The sequence below is a fragment of the Gobius niger genome (assembly GCF_951799975.1).
Source record: "Gobius niger genome assembly, chromosome: 16".
Classification (NCBI taxonomy): Eukaryota; Metazoa; Chordata; class Actinopteri; order Gobiiformes; family Gobiidae; genus Gobius; species Gobius niger.
Window position 1 is genome coordinate 20,287,555 of NC_136867.1, and position 17,856 is coordinate 20,305,410.

General features: G+C 42.6%; 2 protein-coding genes across 2 annotated transcripts; one reads left to right on the forward strand and one right to left on the reverse strand.

The window, feature by feature from the left end:
* Positions 1 to 195: 195 nt before the first annotated feature.
* Positions 196 to 7,832, forward strand: slc35g2a (solute carrier family 35 member G2a). The gene is made up of 2 exons (XM_079573793.1): positions 196 to 496; positions 5,947 to 7,832. The coding sequence occupies exon 2, from the start codon at positions 5,973 to 5,975 to the stop codon at positions 7,341 to 7,343; it is 1,371 nt and encodes a 456-aa protein (XP_079429919.1). The 5' UTR covers positions 196 to 496; positions 5,947 to 5,972; the 3' UTR covers positions 7,344 to 7,832.
* Positions 7,833 to 13,142: 5,310 nt separating this feature from the next.
* On the reverse strand, positions 13,143 to 15,215 carry LOC306976004 (uncharacterized protein). Its single transcript, XM_079573836.1, has 2 exons — positions 14,920 to 15,215; positions 13,143 to 13,787 (listed from the first exon to the last, which is right to left on the reverse strand). The coding sequence occupies exons 1-2, from the start codon at positions 15,041 to 15,043 to the stop codon at positions 13,207 to 13,209; spliced, it is 705 nt and encodes a 234-aa protein (XP_079429962.1). The 5' UTR covers positions 15,044 to 15,215; the 3' UTR covers positions 13,143 to 13,206.
* Positions 15,216 to 17,856: the final 2,641 nt, after the last annotated feature.

Sequence of the window (17,856 nt, forward strand, 5' to 3'; positions counted from 1 at the left end):
GTTTTACGCGCATTCATGATCATTGGGATGTCGTCTCTCCCTTTACGACCCTCTCCGGCTGACACCAATTTTCTCATCCACTCTCCTATTAAACAGTATTGGAAACATTGCCACGACCGGAGAGCATAGTAGCTGGTGTTACAGGTCTGCCACGCATGCTCAGACACCCTCTCTCCCTTTCTCCATCTGAATCCACCACCACCAGCAGCAGCAGCAGCAGTAGCAGAGGAGGAGCGTCTGTGTGCATCGGTCCTCAGTGATGGGCTGCACGCGGGAGGAGCAGGTCACCGTCGTGGAGGGTGCGCTGAGGTGAGCGGGGGACCAGGCGGCGCGAAGGGAGGAACGAGGGCATTTAAACGCAGCGTCCTTGTTGTTGTGGGGGGGAAAGCGAAGCATTGCTGCAGAGGTGGGACGAGGAAGAGGATGGCCGAAATGAGGCGATGGGGCGTCTTGGAGCGCGCCTGATTGCGAAAACGTGAAGAAGTCCAAGTCAAAGGTGAGTTAATTGAACGCTTAGGCAAATAGTCTCACCCTTTTAAGGCTATTACGTAACTACATAACACATTGGAACAAACTTACAACAGCGCGCTACCTGACTTTGATCACGCCGCGCTAATACAGACCATTAAAGACTTTGCATTGCGCGTTGTACAAATATTGGTTACACAACAAAACCTTGCAGGTAGCTGTGAGATAACACGGGGGGCGCGCAATGGATCAAGCCAGCCTCCTGACAGACGCTGCGTAAAAGTGTGCGCTGACCAAGGCGAGGACATCACGTATTTTTGTCATTAAGGACTTTTACGCGTGTCTATTTCAACTCTCTGGCGTCATCTCAGGAACCCAGATAACCTTGAGGGAAAAAAAAAAAAAGCACACACACGCCATACGTCTCCCAAACGGCCAGACGTTGACGCACCTCCCTATAGACGTAACGCAAGTCTTAATATAGAAGATGATTCATTATTGGAAGCACATGTATGTTGTAGGTCTACAGCTAAATGTCTCTGCTTTGGACAGAATGATTTACAATGATCATTATGTCTTATCTGATCTACCTCGTCCTCAAGCATTAAGCATGAAGCATGGTTTTGATGAAGTAAATCGATCAAACAATGAGAATTTTCTTGGGGAGTAACTATAGGTTTGTCCAGCAGCAGGAAACGTGGCATTGCAGAGGTTCAGCCGCATCATCGACAATAGTAAATTACCGTGAGATAAGCAGAGAGGAACACCCTGATCTCATGGGTAACTTGAGGTCTGCAGCCTATATCATCAAGAAGGTTTCAAGATGTCACATATAGGCCTAGAAGTGTCATGTCAAGTCGAATAGTCTCTGTTACCTCCAATGGCTTGACTTTAATATGCAGACGTAAGCCATTTATATACGGATGACTTGACCCCCCCAGTATATCTCAATCATTGATGAGCGCCTTGGCATCAGCCGCTAGGAGAAGTGGAGTGAAAGGAGCGTGACCTTTTGTACAGTGTCATTTGCAGCGGCCGGACATGACTGTATCTCCAAAGAGAAGAGGGCTCGGAGTGATTCATAACCATCTGCGTCGTCTCAACAAATCACAAGTGACAGGCACCGGGTTTGAAAAATAGTGACGTTCTTGGGTTTGATATTATAACGACCCGACTGACACATGTCTGTTTGAGACTTGAGTGAGCGATGAAGTGCCCTGCAGAGGCCCTTCTCCACATCTTGACGAAGGTTTGTTCAGGATAATAGCTCGGGGAAATCATGCAAACTCCACTTGAAAAAGGCCCCATCTGTTCCAGGAACCAAACCAGGGGCAGGGACCGTCTTGCCTTGAGGAGACATCACTTGTCACTCACTTGTCACCCACATGTCACACACTTATGTCAGCCAATATTGTGTCAGTAGGAAATCACATTTGTTTGATCAAACGCAATCCCCCAAAATCATTATTAGTGAAATTGCTAATTGGCCAGGCAGCTTCAAAAGGACTTGTGACAGTACAGCATATGCATCAATGTTGTGCATAATCCACAGTGCCCCATATGCTGCATTTGGAAAAAGATTTTAATTATTCCTTTTGAGGTGATACAAGACTCTCTAGATTCTTATTCCTCATTATGTCCAATATCAGCATATTTAATCCCAACCAATTTACATTCCGGAGAAGCAGCATATGTTGGAAAATATGCTGTCAAATTATGAAAACTATTTTTATAACCAACTTTGACCCTCATTTGGTTTCTGTTGCATACATCGTGAAAACAGGTTCAATTTGTGCCTATTGAAGCAACATTTATCATATGAAGAGTTCATTTGCAAAAACAGATGCCAAGTGCCATTGAACGTATGCTTCAACATTTCTCTTTACATAGCAGTGTTTTCATTACCAGATTTGATTCAGTGCCTTAAAAATATTAAGTCACTTGTTCTTAATGAAATTCACACAACTTTAGCTTCAGAAGTGGCATCTATTGCGTGCAATAACAAATATACAAAACGATTTTGAAAAAAAATCAAAACGGAGATATCTGCTTTTGCAAATGAACTCTTCATATGTCACCCTGTGTGCTCACAAAATGCAGAATAATGAGCAAAGTTGGGGTCATGCATATTCAGTTAATTGCACAATGGTTCATTATAGAGCGGAACAATTAATCAAAACGTGCTGTAATGGTTGAAATTAGCTGCTGCAGTCATTTGGAAGATGTAATGTCTTCTGCAGAGAGCGAAAAATCCTGCCTATATGTCTTGCAGCTATAACCTAGTTCCCCCCCAAAAAGCAAACAGGAAATATGAGGATTTATGTAACGTAATATCAAACCTCAGAGATATATTTAAAACGGAAATACCGTAATCCATCCCGTCCTCCTCTGGTGATTGATTGCATACAGAGTTAGTCAGAGACTCGCATCACAAACAGGTCTATTTCTATCCATTCATTCATCCTCCCACATCGCGCTTAGGTAACGAGGCATTGTCCCATATTGTTCTCTGCACACAACATAAGCAGAGACTTTTGCCGTATTTGCGGGCAAGTCAGATTCCTGTGGCAACTGCTGTGTGTATGCAGTGAGAGAAAGAGAAATCAGGTGCACATCTCAAGCTGCTGTGTGTGTTTTGCTGGAAAAACAGCCATAGACATGAGGGCAGATCAGGTAGCTCATACAAAAAGATCCCTGTGCTTCCAGAATGAATTGTAAGGGGGGTATGCTAACTATTATGCCACTAGAGATTGTGAAGCTTACCTGTGTAGGTGGTGGACAGACAAGTGTGAGCCTTGATATCTCAAAAGGAAGGACTAATTTATGATGACTTAAAATGGCCTCATCTCCTTAAAATACTCCCTGGGGCTCTACTTTATAGGATGGGCACGCTTCAGCAAGGTGTAACTGAATGGTGACCCATGGTGCACCACATGAAAGATTCTGCCCTGCACTAAATAATAAGAAACGATTTCATGATGTCATCTAGCTATATGTTGAACGATGGTGGTACAGTGGTTAACGCTCATGCCTCACAGCAACAATGTCCAGTTCAATTCCCACCTGGAAGAGGCCTCTCTTTCCTTGCATGTCCTTTTGTCTGCGCAGGTTTTCTTCAGGTACTCCCCTATCACTAAAACATGTACAATAGGTTCACTCTCTGGGCCCATGACTTCCCTGGAAAAGAGATTCCTAATCTCAGCGGGACTTTCCTGGTTTAAAAAAGGTCAAATAAATAAAAATAAAACATTTGTGCAACATGCTAATATTATTTAAATCTGTGTATTTGTGGTGTCTTTTTACACTGCAAATAAAATGTAGATATCTTGGAAAAGGTAAAATGACTGTAATTATCAATATGTACATTCATTTGAGTATTTTTGACTTGCCAAGTAAAGAAATGTACTGTATTTCTTAACTGGTAATTATTACATTTAAAGTAAAATGAGATTTGTTTTCAGAAAAGTGCTTTTTGAAAAAGAAAACACTTGGCAAACCTGCTCAAATCAAGGGCAAATATACAAATTTCAACAAAGTGTCACTTATTTCTAAATCACTTTGCAGCTGCCCTGTCTCCCAAAAGAATCAATTAAAGTCAAGCACAGTTGCTTTTCCAGATCTAGACACTAAAAGTCACTGCACAAAGGTTACTAAAATAATAACAAAGCAATCAAGTGCGCAAGTCAAACTACAAGAAGAAACCTGCAATTAAGCCATCACCTGTAATGAGAGGATTCATAATTAAAAGGTCTTTCACATCTCTCTCACAGATTGTTTTTATGCAAAGCACCTCTTCGTCTGGAAGATGTTCACCCTGTATGCACTGAAGTGGCAAATGTTCGACAGCCTTGAAAACGCCGGAGCTTACAGGCTGCAGCACCTGTGTGGCTATGACTGTACTGCAGAGGGCTATAACTCCGGCGCTTTGTGAGTTAGTTACCCATGAAGGGGACCGCAGACAAATCAGGTGGTATGCAAATGGTATGGAGATCGAGGACTTCGGAGGCATAAATCAGAAAGTTAATATGCACAATGGCAGAAAGAGGAGGGGAGGAGGAGTTTGGGTTCAAGGTAAAGGTCAAACTGAGGTGCAAAGATCTTTTGTAATTGTTACTCTAAGCAGTTTTAACACATTGAAGGTGGTGTCATAAAGGTTAGATGCTCATAATTTATAAGGACATGTCAATTCAGTTTGAATAAAATAGGCTTGACTCACCCACTGGATCTTTGCTGCATGTTAGAAAACCTTGTGTCCAAAGAATAAGCTGGTGAATGACCAGGCTATTCAATGACTCACAGCATGGGCTTATTCCAACAGGACAATGTTACGCGTGCTAGAAAATGTAAAAGTTGTTCAGGGAGTATTGTCACAGTGCTAAAATTTAAAACTCGACTTGGATACAACAAAATAACAGTGATTTTGATACCACGGTGCAAAAATGTATAAGCTGCTTTGATATAGTACGAGACAGTGAGCCCTTGACTATTTACCATGCCCATAACCTTTGGTCAGTGAAGAGATTAGTTATGCCCTTACAGAATGCCTAGTTTCTTGTTGAACGTACTGACCATTCTTTGATTCATGAAAGGTCTAATTTTGAAAAAAAAAAGTACACTAAGCTCTCGATTTACCTATCGATATACGTTCCTACCCTGACCCATAGTCATGAGATTTGGGTAATGATTGCGGATATCAGATACAAGCGGCCAAAATTAGTTCCCTTCGCAGGGTGGCTGTGTGCACCCTTCGAGATAGGGTGAGGAGCTCAGAGTCGCTGCTCCTTCACGTCGAAAGGAGCCAGCTGAGGTGGCTAGGGCATCTGTTCCGGATGCCTCCTGGCCACCTCCCTCGGGAGGTGTTCCAGGCATGTCCTATTGGAAGGAGGCCTCGTGGAAGACCCAGGACACGCTGGTGGGACTATGTCTCCAAGCTGGCCTGGTGTCGCCTCAGGGTCCCCCCAGAACAGCTGGAGGAGGTGTGCGTGGATTGGGAAGGCTGTGCATCTCAGCTGAGACTGCTGCCTCTGTGACCCGGCCCCGGATAAAGCGGAAGAAAATGGATGGATGGATGGATGGAAAAGTACACAAATATTGATAATTGCAAATGAGTTTCTAGTTCAGATTGCTAGATGTTTTGAAATGGTAGTCACTTGGTTGTCACATATGTTGTCAAATCAATAGAGTCATTACTCATTATAACGTCTTTGCGCACATAGGATTTGTTGTAGATATTATACCAAACACAAGCGGACAATGGAGTGAGTCAGTCGCTATTATAGTCCCGGATATTACAGATACATCAGATATCAAGCCTGTCTGGAGAGAGATGACATCAGAGTGAACGGCAAGGACAGGATTTTGGGGGCTGTTTCGCCAACCTTATGTCGTAGGTCGGACACTGCAGGGATTAGCCTGTTCACATTACATTTCATTCATCTGTTCTTTCATCAATTAACTTTGTGACTCTTTCTATTTCAGGTGTCTTTATAATCTGACGTCCCACCATGGAGTCTGCTCACCTGTTGGGCACTGCCAAGAAGAGAGTCAAGATCCACCCACACACAGTAACCGCCCAGTACGCCACACCCACGCGCACCCCTTACTCCCCCCAACCTGGGGTCCACACCCACTTCCCGCAGCCCGGAGACGAGGGCTACGATGACGCCCCATCTTTCGAGGACTTTGGCTCTTTCTTGGAGGAAACATCGGACAAAAAGCGCTTAACAGAGGGAAAGAAATGGCCACTGACTTTATTTACCTCCAAAGATAAGGACAGCACCCCGAAATCTCCATCCGCTGCTGGGACGAGTGGTGAGGGAGGGGATGGGAGTGGGAGGGCACCCAAGGCAACCTCTGCGAAAGGAGTTGGAGAGCAGTTGGCCAGCTTTGGTGAAGCTTCGGTGTCTGCATCTAGGCTTACGTGGGTGGGGTTGCTTGGGGCCGGCCTGGCGCATGGCGTCCTCATTGTCCTGACCAGAGTGGCATCTGAACATTTTCATTTAGGCCCGCTATTTTTGCTATTGGTGCGATCCGTTGTTCAACTCCTCTCCGTGGCTGTCCCGCTACAAAAAGGGGAAAATCCATTCGGACCTAGGGGCTATCGGCTACGCCTCGTCTTCTACGGCATCGCGTACTCCCTCTCCCTGTGTTGCGCCTACTCTTCTTTGACATTCATCTCCAACGGCAACGCTACAACAACGTGGCGACTCGCGACCACTGCCCTCTCCGCCACCCTCGCGTTTTTGCTCCTCGAAGAACGGTTGGGACTGACGGACGGGGTCACGATAGTCGCGGGACTCTTCGGACTGGCTCTTGTCTTGCTTCCCACGGTCGATGAATACAACGTGGACACCCCTACCGACCCCGTTACGTTCTGGAAAGGGGCATTTGGTTGGTCGCTGTCGGCCCTTGCTGGACTGTGGATGGCCCTGGCGCTCGTGGGATACCGGTCGCTAAAGGAGAAAATCGGCGTAGGCACTGCCCTTTTCACCGTGAGTTGGACTGGCTGTCTCCTGGCTCCTGCGACCCTTGCCCTGCTCCAGGAGGGATGGTCTTGGCCTATGAGCGGAACAGCATGGGGTCTTATCTTGGGACTGGTTGCTTGCTCCATCGCGGCCTTCCTCGGAATGACCCATGCCCTAACGAGGCTGCACCCCGCCATAGTTTCAGCCTCTCAAAGCGTCGAAGTGCCACTCGCCATGCTCCTCTATCTCGCCGTCCTGCCCGAACCGCCATCCGCCCTTGAGATCATTGGAAACGTGGTGATTTTGATAAGCGTGAGTTGGATGGTGGCGATGAAGCTGCTGCCGTCCCGAGTCGTGCCCAGACGCCAACGGGAAGAGTACGAGGAGATACTGGACTCGCCGATAAAATAGATGGATACATTCACAGCTCTCACAATGCCATGAAATGCATCCTCAATTTCAAAACAGGCTGGGACTCGGTGCAAAGCCTGAATGTGATGATTATTTTTTTTTTTTTCATTAAATCCCATTTTCCCCACTAGAACTCCAAGGCACCAGGGAACCTTTTACTGAATGCCAGCAACAGATCCCAAAAGTGTTTCGATAAGGGTAATGAAAGACTAATTGATAAGAAGAAGAAATGAGTGACTAGTATTGAAAATGAGAAGCTGCTGCCCGATTTTTCCCCATTAACCAAAAAGCTAGTTAGTGCTAGAGCTAAATGCTATAGTTATGGTCCAATTCAATTCCTACGTTTCTGAACGCATTCCAAACATCCCGATTCTTCGTGAGGATGAATTTATAAGCAAGGTTCACACCCTTCAGGTACAATAATGTTTACAACTACTGGCCTGCATCAGACAGATTTGTTTTAAAGCAGTACTCAGTAACTTGTTTGCCTTAATAAACAATTGCAACTTCGCCCAATACACACTAATAGAATCACGAAGAAGAAGCTAACAGGCTAACGGGCAAAGCTAGCTGTGGGCTAGCGCCACTTAAACAGTATTTACAGCTAAGTTTGAGGGGAAAAAATGATCTCCATTGTGTAATTGGATGTACAATATCCCTCTCTCCCTTTGTCTTTTCTATCAGTGCAGTATTTACTCTCATGGGCAATTAATGAGTTAAAAAACGCAACATGCTACGACACCTGCCGTGCCACTTATAGCCTCTAGGGGCATGAGTTACTTAGTGCTGCTTTAAGTGCCAGTGCTACGTCCGGGTTTACAATCGCTTTGTTTTTTCCCCCACACTGTCTGCGAACACAATATACTTTAAAATTGATTTCACGATACATAAAATCAGTTTGATGGCTGAAAAAACTGGGTACAGGTCCTTTAAACTATAGGCTATAGGCTGATAGAAAAACACTACAGAAGAGACATTCCCAGACCATTTCTGTTTTGGTTAAAATCTTACACAGCGTTTCAGCGTTTTGGAATTGGGTTTGCGCACTGATTGTACATAAGAGACTCGATGCTAAATGTTGATTGAAGCTTTGGCTCTAGTATTTTGTAATGTTGTCTTTGCTTTTGAGAAAGTGCCAATCGTGTGTCGTTTGTTCAGTGATGTCGTGGTCCTGTGACATTAAAATCTTCCAAAAGCACAACACGTTTCTCGTAAATGTGGTTTTCCTTGCGCTTTAATGCACATATTGGCGTGTGTTTGTGTTTGACATTTCAGAGCATGTAATGTCAGTCACCTTCAAGTGCCAGCTGAGCGCCAGCCAAGATTGATTGGTTTGTAACAAGAGTAAAAGAAGCAGGAAGGAGAGATAGAAAGATAGAGGTGAGAGAGGATGGGGAGAGAAAATAGAAAGGAGAGTGCGTGTGTGTGTGTGTGAGAGAGATGATCCTTCATTTTTATTTAACAAGGAAAGTTCTAGGATTCATTTTGGAGAGGCCTCTGGGGAACATATTAGCCTGGCAAGCCAGCCTGACTTACCCCATGCACGAGATAAGTGGGAAGTTTCCTTGTGTTTAGACCCATAGTTTTGTCTTCATCGCATTCATATCAGGAAAAACAGAACTGTGTTTGGCCATGCTTAAATCAGTACAATACAGTTTCACCTTGTGAAAGACTACAAACAACCTCGTCACATCCGTGTATCTCTGATTGGTTCTCTGTGCCTCACTCTACGCTTGTCAGTCCCACCTCCCGATCCCAGAATGTCTTCCCATGTATCTCATGCATGGAGAGAGTCAGGCTGAGTTGCCAAGAACCTATTTACGTGTTTTTTTCTTTTAGTGGTAGGTAGGACAAGGATAAATGATGGAGGTGCAAACATTTTTGTAACGCAATTGAAACTGAGCTTGCAGACACTGTAAAAAAAAAAGCTCAGGTAAGAACATATCTCAGTATGTAAAAATGGTGGCCTGTTCCTTTAAAGGGACTATACGGAGTTTAAAAATGTTAAAGTTATGTACTTTCCTCCCTCGGCATGTTCCAGCAATGTCCTAATGTGTAGAATGAGCCCAGACCTATTCACCACAACTGCCTCTAAAATCCTGCACTGTCACTCAAAAAGTTGTAAATTTGGGTCCGAAGTGTCGTCATGCACGAGCTTAATATAGAAGCTGCAATTACACATACGACCTGAGGTGGCGGTAGTGAGTATATAATGACGAACTTGCATCTAGACCCTTTAAGACATTGGCCTGGTAAAAGATCTCACTGCAAAAAAGTCTTGAAACAAGTGAATTTTTTTACACTTGAATTAAGTAAAAACATTTAAAACAATATTTTCTGTAAGTAAATTACAGCAGCATTGAAGGATGGGTCAAATGCAGAGAACACATTTCCCTGAGGAGTTTTCCTTAACCTGAGTGTTAAGAGCATCAGGAAGAAACACTACACTTAAAGGCCCTGCCCTGTCCGGGGATCTTCTTGCTGTGAGATGACAGTGCTACTATTGCATCGCTGAATGAGATGGTGGAAGAGATATAGAGGACACGCACACGGGAGAGAGAAGGCCAAAGGAAAGGCAAGAGAAGCAGTGAGGGAGATGGAAGAGGAGAGCAGAGAGAGAATAAGGACATGGAGAGAGAGAGATGCAACAGTGAGATAAATGAGGAGGACGAGGCAGGAGATGATGGCATTGGCATACAGATAAGCGACGCAGAGGGGAGAGTGACGGCTCAGTGACGGGTGAGAAAAGAGGAACACGAGGGCGAAATGTGCCGGATAAAACACGGTGTGCAGCGGCGTGTCAAAACAAGACGTCAAAATCTGCAGCGGGTGAGTGAGCGAGGAGGTCCCTGTTATGATTTGTCATTGTCAATATAGTGATCTGTTGTTCAAAGAGGCTACAAGGTGCACACTTTCAGACAAGAACAAAGGAGATGGACAAAAGTGACAAGGAAAGTCATTCACAATTTGATATTCAGCTTTGTTTTTAAACTCACCTTTTATACACAAATGTAACTAGGCACATTTAAAAAGACAAATTTGATTAACCTTGTGGAATAAGCTCTATATTTATTTGACTGCCAAGTTGCATTATAACAAACCAAAATGATAATAAACCAATCATTTGCAAAAAGCTCCATTAAGAAAACAATACTTTGTCTTTCCTTTCACCTCTGCTACATTCTCATTATAATCATTTCAAACAAGAAATCACTAGCAAGAATTATTGAGGCATTGATTAGCAAAAGTACACATTAAGGAATAGCTGAATAGGGAAACTTTTGAACTTAAGAGATGTCAATTTGAAACTTCTGCTGTAGATAACTGATATATGAGGGGAAAAAATCAAAAATGTTATGTTTTTAAGTAAAAAATAAGACTTTTTATGCCTAAATGTGTAACTGAACAAAATGGATCAAGCCAGGTTTATAGTTAGGGTTTTGTTTTGTTGCCATATTAGCTACAAAGACCTTTTCAGAGGGGATTTTGAATATCTGTCAACCCTTCTCTTAACCCCCAGCCTGAACATTTTCTCCAGTTTGGCTTTACCCAAATCTAAAAGCTTTTTGGAAAAAGTGTCAAAAATGAGACAAAAACGATGTTGAAAATGCAACAAAAGAGCGACACAAACATGAGAAAAAAAAAATGAAAACGTGACAAAAACGCTTTGTTTTGATGAGTTTTGTCGGTCTTTCAAATGAAGCGTTACCCTGGCTTATAGGCTGTAAGCTCCAGTCAAGAAGCTTTTCGAAAATGCAATTTTGAATATGTAGTTTTTTAATGGAAAAATCTGTAGAAATTTAAATTTCATCTTGTTTTATGAAGTTCAAAACCTCAATAAATCAGGCAAGGAATGAGATATAAAAAAAATCCCTTTGAAAAATCCTTCAAAATATTGTTAAGTCCAAGGCTGGAAAGTGACAGGTCTGTAGAAGCTACTGACTTGGAGATATATATATATACAGTATGTGATAAAAATGCATCGAGAGAAAATGGTTCCCATATGGACAAACTTTGAATAAATGCAATAATTAAACATTTCACTGTATAGATTAGGTATTTTTATGTCTCCAGGTGAAAGTTTATATGTTAAGACCCAAATTAGCCCAAAACCTGCAGTGTCTCCCCTTAAGTTTTGGTTTGCATAACTGCTGCAATTTGAGTTCAGCATTTCATTATAGGAGCAGCAGATGTTAGCAATAAGAAACCAACGCATTAAACATTCATTACAGACTGCAACAAGTAACAACAATAAGGCTAAACATTATATACAGTATCTGCAATACACAAACAACTGCAGTAATAGCTTTGGCCACATTTCTTAAAGGCATTAAACTGCTCTCACGGCGGTTAATGAATGGGAGAGGTTGGCTCTGGTTTAAATAGAGGCTAAACTTTATTGGTGCCATCCAGACTGCAGCGGAATTATAGGCAAAAAAAGAGGCACCTCAGACAAATAAACCCAGTCTGAAAACCCTGTAAATTATAAAGAGAATAGAGTATGGAACAACATCACATTATAGTGTTTTATTTGACACAATGTAATAAATCAACATGTCTGTATGTCAAGTACTGAGAGCGGATTATGCAGTTCTGCAAACAAGTGTTGTTTGTGGGAATCTGTTGCACCAAATGAAGCGAAAAAGGCACAAGTTAAGTCAAGAATCAAATTTGCAATTCAAAAAGTTGTCATGTATACACAAAATCTGGTCAAATTCTCAGCAAACGGTATGGCTTCTTATTTAAATATAAAACCCTGTTCCTCAAACAAGTTCTGAAGTGCATTCATTTAGTTTTACTTTCAAATAATTACATTTTGAATAGCTTCAACATTAGGGCTGTCATCAAATTGTTATCTCAGTGTTGGTTGAAGCAATATCAACATTGTGAGAAACCTCAAAAAATCACAAAATCACTGAGTGCTTCCATCTGGCTTTTGCAAACACAGCCTGAAACAACAACAAAACACACATGGAAACTTAGGCAGAAATGTGCAGAAGTCCATGGCTGTAACTCAAGTACATGAAGTGCCATATTTTTGCCTTTTCAGTCAGAAGTGGCAATTCAGCAGATCAAGTCATTTTCACCAGGGATGGAAGGAAATGGTGGAATCAGCAAAAACTGGACTTAAAGCTTGTGGCAAAATGCTGTAACTTGCAGAAAAGACATGATAGAGGGAATTAATTCATCAAGAAAACGGAAAAATCTGAAATGAAATGCAGTATGCAAAAGCTACAATTTGACCATTGTGACTCGAGAATGCAGAGCAACAGAAAACATAAACATAAATTTACAAACTGGCTCTGACTTAACGTGGCAGACTAAACATTTAAGAGCCTATCTCACCGGAGAGAGTTGCTTAGACGTCTTTGCAACTCGGACTGATTGTGCGCATTCAAAGGGCCTATATCGCACTGGCCTTGACACTAGTAGACTAGAGTTGCCACTGGTCACAGCAACTCTAGTCTCCTACTAGATGTCTCCGAGAAGTACCCTCACAATAAGGCGAGTCTCCAGATAGTCTTGGTGAAACCTCTCCGGGATCATGCAGCGACCACATGATTTGAAAAAGTCTCCATAGTCTGTGCTGAAATCGAACCTGTTCATTCTCACAGAGACGACCGTATCTCCAGAGGACATCTCAGAGACATCTCCGTGACCAGCGGCAACTCGAGTCTCCAACTGGTCTCCGGGCCGGTGAGGTAGGCCCTTTAGTTGGCCTGTACATTTTCAGAAAACTGACCCTGAACACTTATAGAGAATAATATACAAATAACTCATCATGGAATACAGTACAAAAGGCTGTGCAACATGTCCCTCTTATAACTATACATTCAATCCCATCTTTTCCCACTTGGCTTCCTCATGTGTCTCCTCTGCCCTCGTTTCTCGCTTCCTTGATCACTTCGTGGAGCTGGAGTTGGATTTTTTGCAGCTCCGTTGCTATGGCGACCAGGGCCTTCCCAACCGAGCCCTCTTTGTCCAACCATCGATTTCCCACTTCCCGCTCTTTCAACGCATTGTTGGACATTGTTACAGCTGCACCGTTCGCTGTGGGGCGAGGGGCCATTTTTGGACCATCTTCAAGCCTTTTCAGCCTGGAATTGGTCTCGTGAATCCGATACAAAATCAGCTGCAATGTCAAGTTGAAATTCCTCTCCATTTCTGCGCTGTAATTCATAATTTCCACAAACTCCTGGTGTATTTTGAAGTTCGTCTGCTCGCCTAAAGCCTTGCAGATCTTCTCCATGTGGGGCGCGCAAATGTGGCAGCCCCCCTTGGTGAGTTTGTCCCACAGCATCTTGAGCGGCGCGGTCCCTCCTCCGCAGTTTTGCTCCACGGATGAGAGCAGCATGTTCTGGCGCATGTGCGAGTCCTCCAGCGCCGTGAAGAGCCGGTCCCAGCGGGGGGCGTTGTCCTGGCACGGGCCCATTGATGGAGATTCTGGAGGGACATAATATCTCAAAGTTATGAGGGAAGATGGTCTCGCATGGAGGTTCATAAACTTTTCACACCAATAACCACCTCATAAATTAATAGACCATTACCATCAAATCAGGCATGAATAAAGAGGGGCATAATTATATATCTACCAGGAGTAGTTCGACATCCGCACAGTAAAGTGAAGATATTACTGCGCGGATGTTGAACTACTACTGGTATTATTACGCCTTACAATATAGTTTCCCTTTTGATCCGCTTAGAAAATACACATTGTTTAATTTTGTGTTATTATACTTTATAGTGAAACCATATTTAAATAGGGAAAACGTGGAAGAGCTTGGTAGCTTCTATCTTCATCTCGTTTAGAGCTATAAAACAGAGGAGAGGCTAAACGCCGTCTGTGCTGTGTTTACATGACTGAAGGCACGCGTGAAGACCAGACAGGTACAAACAAACTCGTCTAAGCTAAGGTAAGAACATATCTCAGTATGTAAAAACGGTGTCCTTTAATATAGAACCTGCAGTTACGCGTAAAACCTGAGGTGGCAGTAGTGAGTATAAAATGACGAACTTGCATCTAGTCTCTTTAAAGGAAAAAAAAAAGCTTAATACATTGCTAAAGCATTAATCAAAGCCTGTCTCATTAGAATGAATTGTAGATAATTCTAAGGACTAAGAAGTCCAAGCATAAAATGAACTCAGGTATCGTGGTATACTCAGTATCTATACCATGATATCCAAACATGATCTATATTAGGACTATTTCAGGTCTAAACTAAGGGTAAAAAAAACAGGTTAGAGAGATAGAGCCCTGAGGACCATCATACACTTTCTATCTTATCTTTATGTTGGGCTGAAATATTATGTTTTATTAAAGGTTTTTATCCCATAACCACAATTTCTTTGGTTAAATTACTTATTTATTCATGCCCTATAAGGTTAATGGTTGGTGTCTGTAAAAACCCATATGGAACGAGTATTTAAGATAATAACTTACAGAGTTTCCTCTTTTATAATGACAACACAACAAAAAGATAAAAAAAAATCAAACTCTTTCAGTAACTTAAATACATTTGAGTTTATTTAGGTAAAAACATATATAGAGAAATCCCTTAAAACAATATTATCTTACCTTGCTGCTGATCCAGAGGAATTTCATTGTCGTAGTTTTCGACACATAACGTGTCATACTCAACATCATTCGCAGCAACACTTCCAAACAACCCCAGTACCACGCAGATCCTTTGGACAAACATAATGAATACACTATAATATACTTCTACTACACAGCTGCTCCGAGCCTGCCCTGTAAAGTTGAGCTGTCAGAGTGTGAGCCAATGTTTTGAACGGCGTCTTATAAAGTGGAGGGGTGGAGAGAGGAGAAGGCTGAGTAATGCTCCGCTGGAGGTAAAATGACTAAACTTAAATAGAGGCGCTATGTATTTTTGTTTCCCGCCCAGATCTCTCTTTTTCATGAAGATAAAATACTGAATGAACATTAAGACAGGGTATCACCAGGGTGCGATGATTAACTGAGGTTACATTTACTCGAGACCATGACATCAATGATCTAGATTTGTAAAACATTTTGGGCAATATTCTCAAACTGTGCAATGTGGGCTATACAGGTGGTACTCAGGTTTCTTTGTCTAGTTTCTGCGTAGACTTTTTGTTGCCTAGTTTGTTGTCTGAAAGTCCCTTTTTTGGTAGTAAGGCCCTTAGGTGATATATGATGTGAACATTTCAGACAAGAATAATATGTTTTGCAATGAGGTGTACGAAATGCGCGGCATAAATAAACATGCCTTTCCTCTGGACATTGTTTGTCAGGCAAAATAACAACAAAAAAATGGCTATCATTTCAATGAAAAGAGTCTGGAACATCACAGAAACTGAAAAAGAGATTTAGCGAGTCCCATCATCACCAGAGTTAATGTAAAAAAGGATTAATCTCAGAAGCGTTTAAAAAAAGAGACCCAAATCCATTGACCTGCTATATACTTGCAAAGTAAGGAAAAAACAATAATCAGGTTTTAAGACTGACACTGACAGTTGTTGTGATTGTAACGAGTCTAAATGTATTTTACAGGCTTTAAGACCTGAACAGGTGTGATTTGCGACAGAAATGGGACAGGTCACACACAAGCGCTCGACCCTGATGAGATGCATATGGCCCTGTGTGTGGGGGTTTGTCCTGATGGAGGACACAGGAGGCAGCGATAGCAGCTTTATGAAGGGAAATGGGTAAGAGATACAATAATGGGACCGTAGAGAACACACTTTACAGAAAGATTGACTTGTTTGGAAAGATGCTTCCCCCCCTATATGAAAATGTCCCCAAATATATCTCAACTTTTGCAAAGTCCCAAAAGTGAAGTCCAGTATCATTCTGCAGACTCCACAAGGACTAACGTTAAACTTTTACATGAGAAAATAAAAAAATAATGGTGCCTATGGGGTAAAAGGCACTTTAAAACGTGGCCCTCAGGATTGAATTGGCACACATTAAAACCCCAAAGACTAACATTTTGTTTTGAGACAGAGCTGGCATTATGATCCCAAGCCTCTATTAAAGTGTGGGGAACAGTTAAAGGGGCTAGATGCAAGTTAGCCATTTTATACTCACTACGCCACCTCAGGTCATTACACGTAGCTGCACCTTCTATATTAAGCATGACGGCACTTTGGACCTGAATTAATAATTTTTTGAGTGACAGTGCAGGATTTTAGAGGCAGTTGTGGTGAATAGGTCCGTGCTCATTCAACACATTAGGACATGGCTGGAAAATGTAGGGGGATGAAAATTGACTCCCAGGTCTCCCAGGGGTGGTTGGGACCCCACTCTGGGAACCACTCATCTATTTCATGTACATATGTTATACAGCACACTTTCTTTCTCGGGCAAGATACGTTTAAGTTGGTTAAGTTCACCCATCGGAGACAGTGGTGCTGAGAGCGGGTCGTCTCATGATCGGGGGTTCCAATCTCCTGCAGGTGAACACTGTCATTGTGTCCTTGGGCAAGACACTTCACCCGCCTTGCCTCCAGTGTCTCCGTACATTGGAATATGAATGAGAGTGTGAATGGGTGAGTTGTTCCTTTAAGTAAAGTGCTTTGGGTAAAAGCGCTATATAAGTTGAGACTATTTACCATCAACAGAAGTTTGGGGGTTCAGACCTATGTAGTTTCAATGGTTCATCGGTCTCCATTCCAGTCACAACATACTTTTTTATATATTCTAACAAAGTGTGCCCGGTTGTGACAAGAAGGGCTTTTGACCAAAGAAAGAAAAAAGACAAAGGTCATCTGCTATCTGTGACAACCTATGCTGAAAAAGAGAAAGGCAAAACATTACATGAAGTGTTTTTTTTTCCAAACTTGTCGGAATATTTGGATTGATACTATCACATTATCTTTAGAGCGCCTTTCATTGATGCCAAGTTTTATAAATAAAAGCGTGAATTCACTCAGCGTTTGTTGCCAAGTCTGTGCGTCATCATTCTCTCATCGCTGCTTCTCTTCAAAGTCAGTTCCGCCTGTAGGTCAACCCTCTATTCTGATCAACGCACGAGTCTGTGGCAGGATTATCAAGAGCCGCCAGACGCTGTTTACTGATGCCTCCAACCTGGCAACCACACCTACACTTTAGCTGTCGCACTGAAATCCACCAACTGGCAACGCAGGAACAGGGGGAAAACGTGCCAAAGAACACAGACAGAATGATCAGGAGGATTTGAAGATAGATTTGTTGACATTTGGAAGGCGAATGAAAGGGTTTGTCCTGCCCCGAGAAGATTGAAGGGAAAATGCGAGGGTGGGCGTTGCCAGACGTTGAAACAAAACAGCAACAAACTTATACTAATGGACAAACCGCAGAGTAAAGACTGTAACACTGCGCAGTCTGCCAGTCTGAAGTTTATGACAAAAGGGTGGTTTTTCTGGGTGTTTCGTCTCTGAATCTTAACCAGTCTTAAATGAGCACTAATTTTTGCGTTTTGATTTATGGCATTTGTGTATATGTATCGCCTAGAACATTTGGACAACTTATCCACATTATTAATAAATGTGC

Bases quoted from the DNA above. Each gene is read 5' to 3' on its own strand.
- slc35g2a (XM_079573793.1), top strand. From the start codon at position 5,973: ATGGAGTCTGCTCACCTGTTGGGCACTGCCAAGAAGAGAGTCAAGATC.
- LOC306976004 (XM_079573836.1), bottom strand. From the start codon at position 15,043: ATGTTTGTCCAAAGGATCTGCGTGGTACTGGGGTTGTTTGGAAGTGTT. The intron at 13,788-14,919 runs GTAAGATAATAT...ATGTCCCTCCAG, and splicing joins TCCTCTGGATCAGCAGCAAG to AATCTCCATCAATGGGCCCG.